At 34.4% G+C, this 12,296-nt stretch overlaps 1 protein-coding gene across 2 annotated transcripts in view; it reads left to right on the forward strand.

Annotated features, from left to right (window-relative positions):
* LOC108305413 (UDP-glucose:glycoprotein glucosyltransferase 2) overlaps positions 1-12,088 on the forward strand; it is a 172,952-nt gene extending 160,864 nt beyond the window's left edge. For both annotated transcript variants that reach the window (XM_017530058.2, XM_017530059.2), the window contains exons 23-26: positions 3,795-3,919; positions 4,445-4,540; positions 8,166-8,268; positions 11,987-12,088. In XM_017530058.2, coding sequence (XP_017385547.1) covers positions 3,795-3,919; positions 4,445-4,540; positions 8,166-8,268; positions 11,987-12,070 — 408 coding nt within the window. In that variant the 3' untranslated portion in view covers positions 12,071-12,088. The remainder of the gene's footprint in view (positions 1-3,794; positions 3,920-4,444; positions 4,541-8,165; positions 8,269-11,986) is intronic.
* The last annotated feature ends 208 nt before the right edge of the window (positions 12,089-12,296 follow it).

Below are 12,296 nucleotides of genomic sequence, written 5' to 3' on the forward strand. Positions count from 1 at the left end.
TATTGGAAGGTAGAAGGGCAACAGAGTGCTGCCTTCAATCCTGAACTATTTTATTACACGGATACAAATTCCATTCATAAGGGCAGAGCCCTCATGGGTGAATCATCTTCCAAAGGCCACACCTCTTAATGCCATCACACTGGCCACTAAGTTGCAACACATGGATTTTGAGGGACACCTTTGTCTTAGTCTGTTTTGTGCTGCTATAACAAAATACCTGAGACTGTATAATCTCAGAAATTTATTAAAGAGCAGAAATTTATTCTCTCATACTTCTGGAGTCTGGGAAGTCCAAGATCAAGGCATTGACATCTGATGGGAGCTTTCTTGCTGCATCCTCACATGGCAGAAGGCCGTGGGGCAAAAAGGGGATGAATGCTATATTCTTATATGGCAGGAGAGAGCAAACCCACTCCTGAAAGCCTTTTTATAGTGACATTAATCCATTTTGAGGTCACAGCCCCCATGACCTAAACACCTCCCATTAGGCCCTAACTCCCAATACTGTTGCATTGGGGATTCAGTTTTAACCTGAATTTTAGAGAGGACAAAAACATTCACACCATAGCACATTCTTAGCAGGGTCATTTGGGCAAAGAACTAAAGAAGGTGAGGGAGGAAGCCAAGCCAAATATCTGGAAGAGGATTGTTCTAGACAGAGAGTACGGCGAATGCAAAGAATATGAGGTGAGATCATGTCTGTGAACTGTGGATCATGTCTGCTATTCTAAGAATAGCAGGTAGGAAGAGAGCAGTCAGGAGAGAGGCTCAAAGAAGTAGCTGGGGGAGATCATACTGGGTTTTATAGGCAGTTTAAGGACTCCCACTTTACTCTGAATGAGTTGGGAAGTACATAGTTCTGGGCAGGAGAGTGTCGTCGTCTAGCTTATGTTTTATTTGGATCACTAGAGGCTGTTACATTGAGAATATACTGTAGGGGCCAGGGAGCCAGTTGGGAGATACCGCAGTAGTCCAGATGAGAGATGATGGTCCAAGTAGTGGTAGTGAGAAGTGGATATGGGATGTATTTTGTATGAAGAATGGACAGGAATTGTCCAGGGACTTTGGTGTGGGATGTGAGAGAACTAAGTTACTGGCAGAATGGAGTTACTGTGGATCAAGATGAGGAAGGCTGTAGAATGAGTGGGGTTGTCAGGAGAAGTGTAAGAGGAAAGAGAATTCAGTTTGGACCTTTAAACAGACTTGTTGAGAGAGTGATTGAATATGAGTGTAGTTCAGAGAAAAGATTGAGGCTGGAGATAGATATTAAGTCCAATTATGTTGATTTTTTTATGTTGACTAATGGAAAAATATAATTTCGATTATCCTTTTATTTGTAGAACTGTGGTTTTAATAGAAAAGTATATTGGAAAATAAGTACTGTGGTTTATGAGTAATAATGTAATGCTTAACTTATCATTCTGTCTGAAAGTAATGCTATAAAGCATAATAATCACAGCAATGTGGCAGATGTTATAAAATTTGGAATCAGTTTAATGCTTGAAACAAGTATGATATTTTAGTATAAATATTCATTCTGAAACTGTTCAGATGTTTCAATTAGAATGGAAACATGCAAAGTTAAAATTGTTTATAAATGATCAACTAGGATACAATGATGATCTCATGATTTCTTAAAAACACTGAATAATTTAAAATTTACATATTTAATATTAATGCCACAAACAATGCCATTGTGATAATAATATTTATTTGTATCACACTACATATTCCAGTTTGCTGAAAGACCTAGGGTAGCAGGGAGTAGGAAAAATACAAGGTCTTTTATTGTTTTGTAGTCAGAGCTGAATTCAAAATTCAGTTGCACCATTAATTATATAACCTCTATGAGACCTGATTTCTTCATTTGGACAATGAGAATGGTAATAATCTCTCTTACAGGATTGTTGGAGAGATTAAATATGCTCCTATATTTAAAGCACATAGAAGGAACCCAAATAACATTTAATAAAAATAGCATGAAATTTACAGAGTAAATTTTCAGTAAATATTAACTGCTATTTTCTCTCAAAATAGTTAGTTGAAGGCCATCATGAAAAATAGTGGGTAAATTTGTAGACTCAATTTATGTTACTCTAGTTAAAAGTTAGGATAAAATCAAAACTAGTTGATCAAAATTCTGTGAGTAGAGAGAGATTTTTAGCTCAGTATGTGGATGAAAATCAGACAGCGTTTTCTGCAATTTTAATGACCTGTCAAATGAAGTAATGCATTTCTGTTATGGCAGTTATTCTATATAACTGAAAAATCACATTTTAAAAATGTTTTAAAGAAGATTTAAGCAACATAATTTTCAAATTTATTGTTCTTTTCCCCAACTTAGACATTATGTGATTTTATGCTATTTAGGTTACGTTATTCCACAAATTTTCAACTTTAAATAGAGCCAAGACACAGAAACACTAGGTTTCTCCTTGCTATTTGATGCTGTGCTTAACATAAGAAAATAGAGCTGGTTTTCTGGTAAATTTTATCGATAAGGATAGCCAATATAGTTAACTCCTTAAGACAATACTTCATTTCTTTATTCTACATTACTAACAAAACTGCCCCTGTCACTAGAGGTAGTATAGTTAAAATTCAACTATTTTCCAAGACTGCTGATTCATAGTTCAGAAATGTAACATAGAATGTGCCTTCAAAGTTGCTTTAAATATTGTATCACATCTTAAGACAATGAAATGTTTGTATGAGTACTTTTAGTATTATAGTGCCAATTTTTGTGTTTTTAAGAGCTCGTGTTTTATATTTAAGATGAAACATGATATTTGTTTAGTTGGGATGCTAGTATCCCTGTTTATCACCTTTGGTATGAGAAATTGGGATAGAAAGATTCAAGAACTACACTTCAGTAATTTTTAGAAAAGATTAACTGCAGAAGCAGGTGAAGAGGAAGTGAGAAAATCTGACTATAGCCATTACATTCTGGTCTTTTTAGCAAGAAAAAAAATATTCTGGTTGACATGGTTTCTGATTATCATTAAATATAATTGTTTTGTAAATAAGATTATATCAGTCTACAGTGGGGCTCTGTATACATAGTATTAGAATAATTGTATGTATTAACTTCCTCAGAAAGTGCTCATGGTAGTAGAGTCAGTAGTGGCTGTGATAGGAGAGCCATCCTGAGAAATTAGGCATATGGCAAGTTGGCAGCTTCTAACTTTGTAGTTACTGCTTTAAAGTTAATATAGGTGACCTTGGTAGGCTCCTAAACATTTATACAACATCACTTAAAAGAAGACTACTTGGTATTGTTATAGTAAGTATGTGATTTTTATGTGATTTATTTCTTGGGTTTTGCTATTTTATGGCTTTCTTAAGAAGTAATTCATATCTATATAGTGTAGACTATAATTTATAGATGAATGTGAAAGAAAATTGATATTAAAATACTTTTTAAATATAGGCAATTGCCTTAAATTGAATTTAGATTGAAAAGGTATTCGGAAACATCATGAGTTATGTTTCAAATCATCATTTATGATTTATGTTTCAAAGTAAAACTTTCTAATGGAAATAATTTGCTAGTTTTTTATATTATCACTTTGATTTTGGTGTTTATACAGATGTTATTTGTAATATAAAAGTGAGGAAGTATTTTTATCTTGTTTGCTAGTGTATTTAGTAAATGGCAGGATTAATAGCTACTGTATCTTTAATCTCTAATTCATTTTTGCTTAACAAAGAAATATCTATTTGATGAGGAAATGTTTTTCCTAAACTGATATCTTCTAGAAGACATACAATAATATAACTATTTTTATTTTAAGTTCTTAGGACCTTTAAATGACGATTTATATGCAGAAGATTTTTACTTATTGGAAAAGATAACATTTAGTAATTCAGTAGAGAAAATTAAAGGCATTGTTGAAAATATGGGAATCAACTCAAATAAGTAAGTATGTAAGTCCTAAGAGCAGTTGATTTTGGGCTTGATATTCTGAGTCTCATGCTTTTGTTTTAAGGTTAGAAAATGTTTCAAATATATAGATAAGTAAAGGAATAATAAAAGGCATATATAAAGACTATAAGGAAATAATAAAAGACATCCATTTACTCCATCACTAAACTGTAGATGTGAATGTTTTCTTTGCGTTGGGTCCTTCTCCTTGTTTCTTACCCATCCACGCCAGCCTCCTCCTTCACCAAGAGGTAACCATTTTCCTAAAGGTTGTATGCATGGTTCCCATATTTGTGTTTATACTTTTGATTCCTATGTAATTATCCATTATTGGTGTTTGTGTTGAAGGCTGTGACTTTCTTAGAGAAATGCTAATATCCTGTGGGTCTCCCTTTGCAGTTTACTTCTGTAGATTTAACCATGTTCAAATATATAAAGCCTTTCTTGAAGCATTAATTGTAACATGAAATATGGAACCTTCTCTTTCCAAAAAACTCATACACTGTTTGTCTTATCTAGCATGAGTGACCTCATTATGAAAGTTGATGCTCTTATGTCCTTTTTGCCTAAACATGCATCTCGATACGATGTCACATTTCTTAAGGAGAATCACAGGTAAGAATGTAATCGTATCTGTGTTTTTTCTGTTAATGCATGCAATTATTTCCATTTATTTTCATAACATGGTAAAATTTAAGGCAGAATTAAAAGTTATTTATTAGAGAATAAATGTATTTGACAGTATGAGGAAGATAAATTCCAGTTAGTTATATATTCTGGTAAATAAAGGGTAATGTATATATAGAGTGAGAATATGAAATTTCAAGTTATACGTAGTATAATTTGTCATATTTTTAATATCTTTCATGCTGAAAATCATTCGTAATTTTTACAGTATCTCAAGATAATCATAAATAAAATTTATATTTTCTATGTGTAAAGTGACTAAAGAGTTCTGATTAATCAAATATAGGGTGGCCTCTGTCACAAAGCTAAACACACGTATGAGCAAGAGTCAGAAGGATGAAGGGAGGATCCAGGGAAGGCTGAACAGCTGTAGGCCCAGCTGCTGCCTGGGGCCAGGAAGGTGAATGAGCAGATCAGCAGTAAATGTGTGAGCTGCAAAATTGCTGCTGCCACCTCTCAGTCCTCTAGATCTCCTGAGAATCACTGTTGTGGCCCACCCAAGCCAGAAACATTCTCGGAAATATGGTTTAGCCTGGCCAAGTTGACACATTCTAAAGCTGCTACGTGGACCACGGATCCAAGGATTTACTCTGTCAGGCTAGCAGTAGGATGGAAATAAAGGCTGTTTAGTCACTATTCCATGTTTGATTCCTCAGTGATTTCTACACCCATATTCTCTATGAGGGGACCTCGTTAACTGTAAAAGTAGCTAAACTGCTTTTTTAAAATACTGCTACTGAAGGTTCCCTGAGCTCAGTCAAGTGCCTTACAATTATCACCTTTAGTAATTTTCTCTAGAAATACCATTTTTTATCTGTCAAAGAACATTCTTTCCTATCAAGGGAAATAATAATACATAAATACAGTTAAATTTACATGTAAATTTCTACATTAAAGTCACACACTGTTACTGAATTTTAGAAAATGTTAGTGAACCTTTGGAAATTGATATATCTTAGGATAATATAGTATGCCACAGTGATGGCCAAATACTTCAGATCACTTTACATTTGAATTTATGAATTATCAATATTATTTCTATAGTTATATCTGTGTATTATTTTCTGAGCATATGCATATACTTCTATAATCACATAAAAATATTCACAGCTTTTTAGAGAGATAAATGTGTGTGTATACATTGTGCATGTGTGTGTGTGTGTGTGTGTGTGTGTGTAGTGTATGTGTATATATTTAAACACAGTATTATATCTTTGCCATTCTGCTTCTATGTCTATAGGGAGTCATTTTATAATTAAAGAAATGTGTTAAAACACTTGTTATAAATCTATTACTGCTGTATACATATGTTTGATCTTAATTCCAACTTTAAAAATTTAAATTGGCGTATAAGAAAATTTAAATTTGACAGGTAACTTAAATTAGAAGTTTGCAAAAGAGGAAAGAAAAGAGTAGGAGTAAATTGAAATCTGGAATAAAGTAAAAAATGAGAAAAAACAATTTTTTCCCAGCCCTGAAAGATCTCTGTATTAGGCTATTCCCTTCCATCTGGACTGTGTGGATTTGACGTTCTTCTAGCATCTTAGACAAAGGCAAAAAATAGCAATTCTAACTGCTCACCCCATGATCCCAGGAACTTGCAACATTAAATGTAAGTTGTGCGAGAGACTATAAGGTCTTGAAGGAAGCATTGCAGGCTGTGGCAGTAATGACCCTCCTGCCTGCCATGAGCATATCATGAATTTAGCTCTAAGTTTTCCAGTTTATACAGTTCCCAAGTTCATGAAAGGAAAACAGACTGGGTGTTCAGGTGAAATGTAAGTATTCTTAGAAGAGGAAACACAAAGGAATTTCTCCCAGGAGCCTTCATAAAGAGGATTCTGTGTAATGAACAGTGTTTTCAGTATTCTTATTATAGATGACTTGACCTATTTTATAGATAGGTTAATAGTATCATAACAAAATTCAACTCAGAGTTTTCTGTTGCAGCAGCCTGTTTGAAATTTATTTAGTATATCTGTAAGAGTTGCTTAACTGTGTAGACCTAAGCAGTTCTTCACCCTTTTATTGTCAGACCTGGGCTTTAACAATTAATTGACTGTCAGTGTGCTTGACAGTATTCCTCCTGGCTAATAACATGAAGTTTATCAATAGTTTTTTGACAATTGAGTACAAATCTGTTACCTTAAATAGGTGGTAGTTAGCATCTTATTGTTAATACTACATGAGAAAAAGGATGTTCTGTTCCATTCTTGGGTTAATCAGTGTAATACCTACTAGTGGGCTCAGGAAACGGTCTTGTACACGTATAATAAGGTGATGGGGATTATGGAATTCTGCTTCATACAACTTCATAGAATTAGAATAGTCTGGGAGAAAAAAGCAACAGTAAACAGATGCATACTGAAGCCATAATAACATCTCATGAAGCATACATAAAATGACCAGTTTTGAGTAGTGTTACAAAGTAGGATAGTAATTTGTAAAATTTTCACCAAGGTAACTAAAGGAAGCAACAGTTGTCAAGAGTCACTTTAATGGTAGAATGTCTGATTTGTGGCTCTTATATCTAGCAATAATTATTCATTAAGGTCTGTTGTCTGACTCTGCCCCTTTTAACATTAGATCATGTCAATTGCATGGAAAATAAAATGTCTTGCAGTTTTCTGTTCACATGACCCATATTTGAAGTAAACGTTTATATTAGCTTTTTTAAATTGCTGAGCAATTAATCCCCTCACTGCAGAAAGCCTTTCCCTACAAAGGAAACTAATTTTCCTGTAACTACATGTGTACCTCTTGATTTGGTAATCTTTTTTCTTTGTAATATGTAAAATGTGTAATTAATTCATCCTGCATCATATATTTCCTATATGATTATAGTGTTAAAACAGTAATTCAGTAGAATATTCTTTGCTTTTAATCAAATATACATTATTATCTTTTAGTTAAATGTAGAATTGACTCCCTCTGGCCTATTCTGTACTTTTAATCATTTTTCTCATTTCCCTTTAAAAAATTAGTTCATCTTCTAATTTAGAACTTATGTCAGTGAAAGACAAAAATGGATAGGACAGAGGGAAGGAGGAGAGGAAGATTGGGATTGAAATAAAGCATGATTAATTTGGGTATTTTTGTTCCCTAACTTCCCTGTTATAGTATATTGATTTTTTTGAAATACTAAATTTAATGAACTATGAATAATTAATTTTACTATTCTCAAATCTGAAGACATATATTCCACTAATACAAAAGCATCTTAGCTTTATTTTTCAAATTGTACAATCCATGAGAATTTTGAGGGCCTAAAGTGATCAGAGCTTTTACACTAATGGGATCATTCCTTGAAAAGGTTTTTAAAAAAATCACTTCATTCATAAAACCTTACTTCATTTTCTCTAATTCCTTTTAGTTTTGTAATTTGTTGAAAACAGCTTTTCAAATTTGCAAAGATTGTGTGAAATAACCAGTATTTTAAAAATTTAGTGAGAAAGAAAACAATTTATAAGAATTATATAGCTAAGATCATGATTAATTAGTTATTTGTATAAACTTGACTCATCATCTTTAATCTTATTTTCTATTTTCTTAGTGTTATAAAGATGAATCCTCAAGAGAATGATACATTCTTTGATGTCATTGCTATTGTTGATCCACTGACAAGAGAAGCACAGAAAATGGCACAGTTATTGGTTGTAAGATAATATAAATTAGACTAAATATTTTTTGTTTTTAAATTCATAATTTTTTCAAGTCTGTTTTCAAGTATAATCAGCTATTTATGCTCTTGATTCTTTACTTCACCATTTTAATAGATTGTCATATTTCAATGTAGAAAATGAAATGATGGAGCTGTGCACATAGTGTTATGACTATGTTGAGGTTAGGTGTTACTGTGAACTGCATTGTATTCCCCACAAAATTCATATTTCAACATATGAAATAAGTTTCAGTGAACTTTAAGCCCTAACCCCCAATGTAACTCTATCTGGAGATAGGGCTTTAAGGAGATTATTAAGGTTAAATGAAGTCATAAGGGTGGGACCCTAATCCAGTAGGATTGGTGGCCTTAGAAGAAGATGAAGAGAGAGAGACTGTACAAAGAAGAGGTTATTTGAGCACACCATGACATGTTGGCCACCTACAAACCAGAAAGAATGCTCTCCCCAGAAACCAAATCAGCTGGCATCTTCATTTTGGAATTCCCAGCCTCCAGAACTATGAGAAAATTAATTTCTATTGTTCAAACCACTCTATCTGTGGTATTTTATTATGTCAACCTGAGAAGACTAATACAGGTGTCTTTCATGTGTTGTGGTGTGGCTTTTGGAGAAGCTTAAGCTTAATTGAATAAAACTTAAAGTGTAGTAAGTAATGTTAGCCAAACAAGTGAAGCTGAGGAAAATGGAAACATGGAGTTTGTATTCCGTAGGTTTGCCCACTGTAACAAAGCCCAAAATAATACTACTTTCAAGACTGAAGTTTCTTTCTTTCATCTCCCGGTCTAAGTGTAAGCTACCTGGGGTTGCTAAGGCAGCTACACGGTGTGAGGGACTCAGGTACTGCCTATGTAGTTGTTGAGCCATCACAAAGCACCTGAGATCACTAGTCGGGCCCTAATATCATCTCTGTACTTCTGCCAGCAGGAAAGGGAGAATAAGAGTGCAACCCCAAAGTTAGATGTATGCTGGCTTATCTCTTCTCACATACCAGAATGTCTGCAGGCTGGCTATACTGAATGACAAGGGAGGCTGGAAACTATGGCCACAAGTCCTGCATAAACCCGGAAATTCTTTCCCTATGAGAGAGGAAAATGAATTTGAGGAGACAGGTATCAGTCTCCAAAAGGACTTACGTGGCTTACTGTTTTGCTGAGAATTTCAAAGGTTCAAATTGTAATGCAGCCTACAGTAGTTAAATTTGAATAAGCTAGCTCCATTAAGCCTGTATGTTTTTCTAGTGATAATGAAAATTTTACAAAATATTGGTCCTTTGGTAGTTGACTTCACTTTTGAAAACAGACAAAACTAGTTAGATATTGAGTCTGGTGAAAATGTAAGTGATCAAGCCGAGTGATTCTGCTGTATATCGAAATTTCAAAATACAAATTTAAAATTTAGTGCGTGCTACCAAATCTCATTGGAAAATGAGATTTTATTAGTGGAGACAAATAATTTTGGAAAGACTTTATCATTCTAGCTGTTCAGTTTATGAAATGAGTAGGAAAAACTTAATCCCATAGCTGATTTACCCAGTTGTTCTTTTAGCACTTGCAATACCTTCAAATTTATATGTCTTGAGATATACTATTCAGATTATTCTTTAGAAATCTATATCATCTGGAAGGGATGGGGCTAGTATGCTTTTTAGTATGCAAATTCCCTATTTCTGTGAAGAGTCATTGTTCACAAAAACCATATTACTTAAATTTGAAAGTTTTTTTATATAAAAGTAAAATTTAGGAATAAGAAATATGTAATCAGTCACCCCCAGACAGGTCCCAGTGTGTGATATTACCCTCCCTGTGTCCATGTGTTCTCAATGTTCAACTCCCACTTATGAGTGAGAACATGTGGTGTTTGGAGGGATACCATTAGGAGAAATACCTAATGTAGATGATGAATTGATGGGTGCAGCAAACCACCATGACACATGTATACCTATGTAACCTGCATGTTCTGCACATGTACCCTAGAACTTAAAGTATGATTTTAAAATTTTTTAAAAAAACACTGTCTCACTCTGTTGCCCAGGCTAGCATGCAGTGGCACAATCATAATCATAGCTCACTGCAGCCTGAAATTCCTGAGCCCAGTGAGCCTCCTGCCTCAGCCTCCTGAGTAGTTGAGATTCCAGGAGCAATCCACTGTGCCTGGCGAGGGAGAACTTTTTTAGGATGGGAGGTATTTGAGCAGGTTTTGATACAGGAAAAGGAATGCAGATACACTAAGCGAAAGGGAGATAAAAGTTGGAGTCCAACTCAGGAGGAGGTGGGGAGCGGGGAGTGGGAGCAGTGGAGGGCTCTCTGGGAGGAGGGATGGGGAGACTTGAACAGGAGAACAGAGGTGGCCCATCCTCTATCCTCTGCTTCCTTCCGAAAAGGAAGGACAGCCTAAAGCCAGGGAGTGGGTCAGTAAGGGTAGTGTCTCTCTGCAAGGACCAGGGCAAGGGTCCAAAACAGGGACACACAGCCCAGCCCAGTCCTGCGTCGTGGCTGGAGGACATGAGGGGCATAAAGAGAGACCCCCATAGTCAGAAGAAAAAGAAAAGAAATACGGAATTAGCCAAAGCAGGAAGATCACTAGAAATTCAGCCTGGGCAACATAGCAAGACCTTGTCTCTACAAAAAAAAAAAAAAAAAAAAAAAAAAAAAAAAATGCCAAACATGGTGTTGCATACCTGTAGTCATAGTTACTACTCAGAAGGCTGAGGCAGGAAAATTGCTTGAGCCCAAGGATTTTAAGTTAACAGTGACCCATGATCACACCACTACACTCTGACCTGGGCAACAGAGCAAGACCATCTGTCTTAAAAAATATATATGGAATTATACAGTGATACAAAATACGGAATTGCATTCTGGTTTCCATCATTGGTAATAATCGCATACTTTATTTCTTAGTCACTTTATTTCTTACTTTATAAAAGGATAATATATTGGAAGAAACGGATAGTTTTTCGTTAATAAATGAGAAAAACAGCAGTTCAGTGACCTCCAGAGTAGCAAATATGATGAGTGATAGAATAGGAATTGAAACTCAGATCTCCTTAATTCTTAGTCTTTATGTTCTAATTGCTCATCAAGCGTGTATCCTTTCTGTTACATATATCTGTTTTTTCACTTGTCCCCTTACCTATATCCTTTGTTGTCTAATAGCTTTTGAACCTTCCCTTTCATGTCACCTATGTAGAGATGAGGACTATCAAAATTAGTAATTCTTCCTCTATGTCTTATGATCCAGGAAAATGAAAAGAAAGTATTTATTTGTAGGTAGCCAAGAACTTCTAAGTTCCAAAAGAATCAGGATACTGCCCATGTTGTTATAAGGTCACCACTTTGTATTTGCAGATCAAGATTCTACTAATTATTTTCCTTGTTCTTCAATACTAAGGAAATTTAGATAGTATGAAAAAAAGTCATTTTAGGCAAAAGGCAAGCAGCATAACCCTGGGACATTGAAATCAACTGTTTGGATTAAAATCTTGCCTCTGCTGTGAGTTACTGTGTGACCTTGAGCAAATTAATATCTGTGTACCTAAACTGCAAAAGTACTATTTCAGCAGGGCATTGTAAGGATCAAGTGAGATAATGAACATAATGTTTTAATATAGTACCTGATACATAGTAAGTGCATAATAAATATTAGCTATTAATATTATTTAATATCAAATATGGGAATTTCTTTCCAATAGGTACTTTGCAAAATTATCAACATGAAGATAAAGTTGTTCATGAACTGTAGGGGTAAGCTTTCAGAAGCCCCTTTAGAGAGGTGAGTCTGAGTGAACAAAATTTCATTTTGAAAAAATTGTAAATGCTGAGAAGAAAAAAATAATAATTGTTGCTGGAGCTATTTTTTTTTTCTTCACAAGATGCTTCACAGAAATATGTCAGAAGATCAGGCTGTTTATTAACTGACATGAAATTGATATAAAAATTAAAATAACCTAACTCAGTAAAGTGACCTAATTACAGAGTTTATATGGACTTTTATTTATTCAT

The sequence above is a fragment of the Cebus imitator genome, unplaced genomic scaffold (assembly GCF_001604975.1).
Source record: "Cebus imitator isolate Cc_AM_T3 unplaced genomic scaffold, Cebus_imitator-1.0 Scaffold62, whole genome shotgun sequence".
Lineage (NCBI taxonomy): Eukaryota > Metazoa > Chordata > Mammalia > Primates > Cebidae > Cebus > Cebus imitator.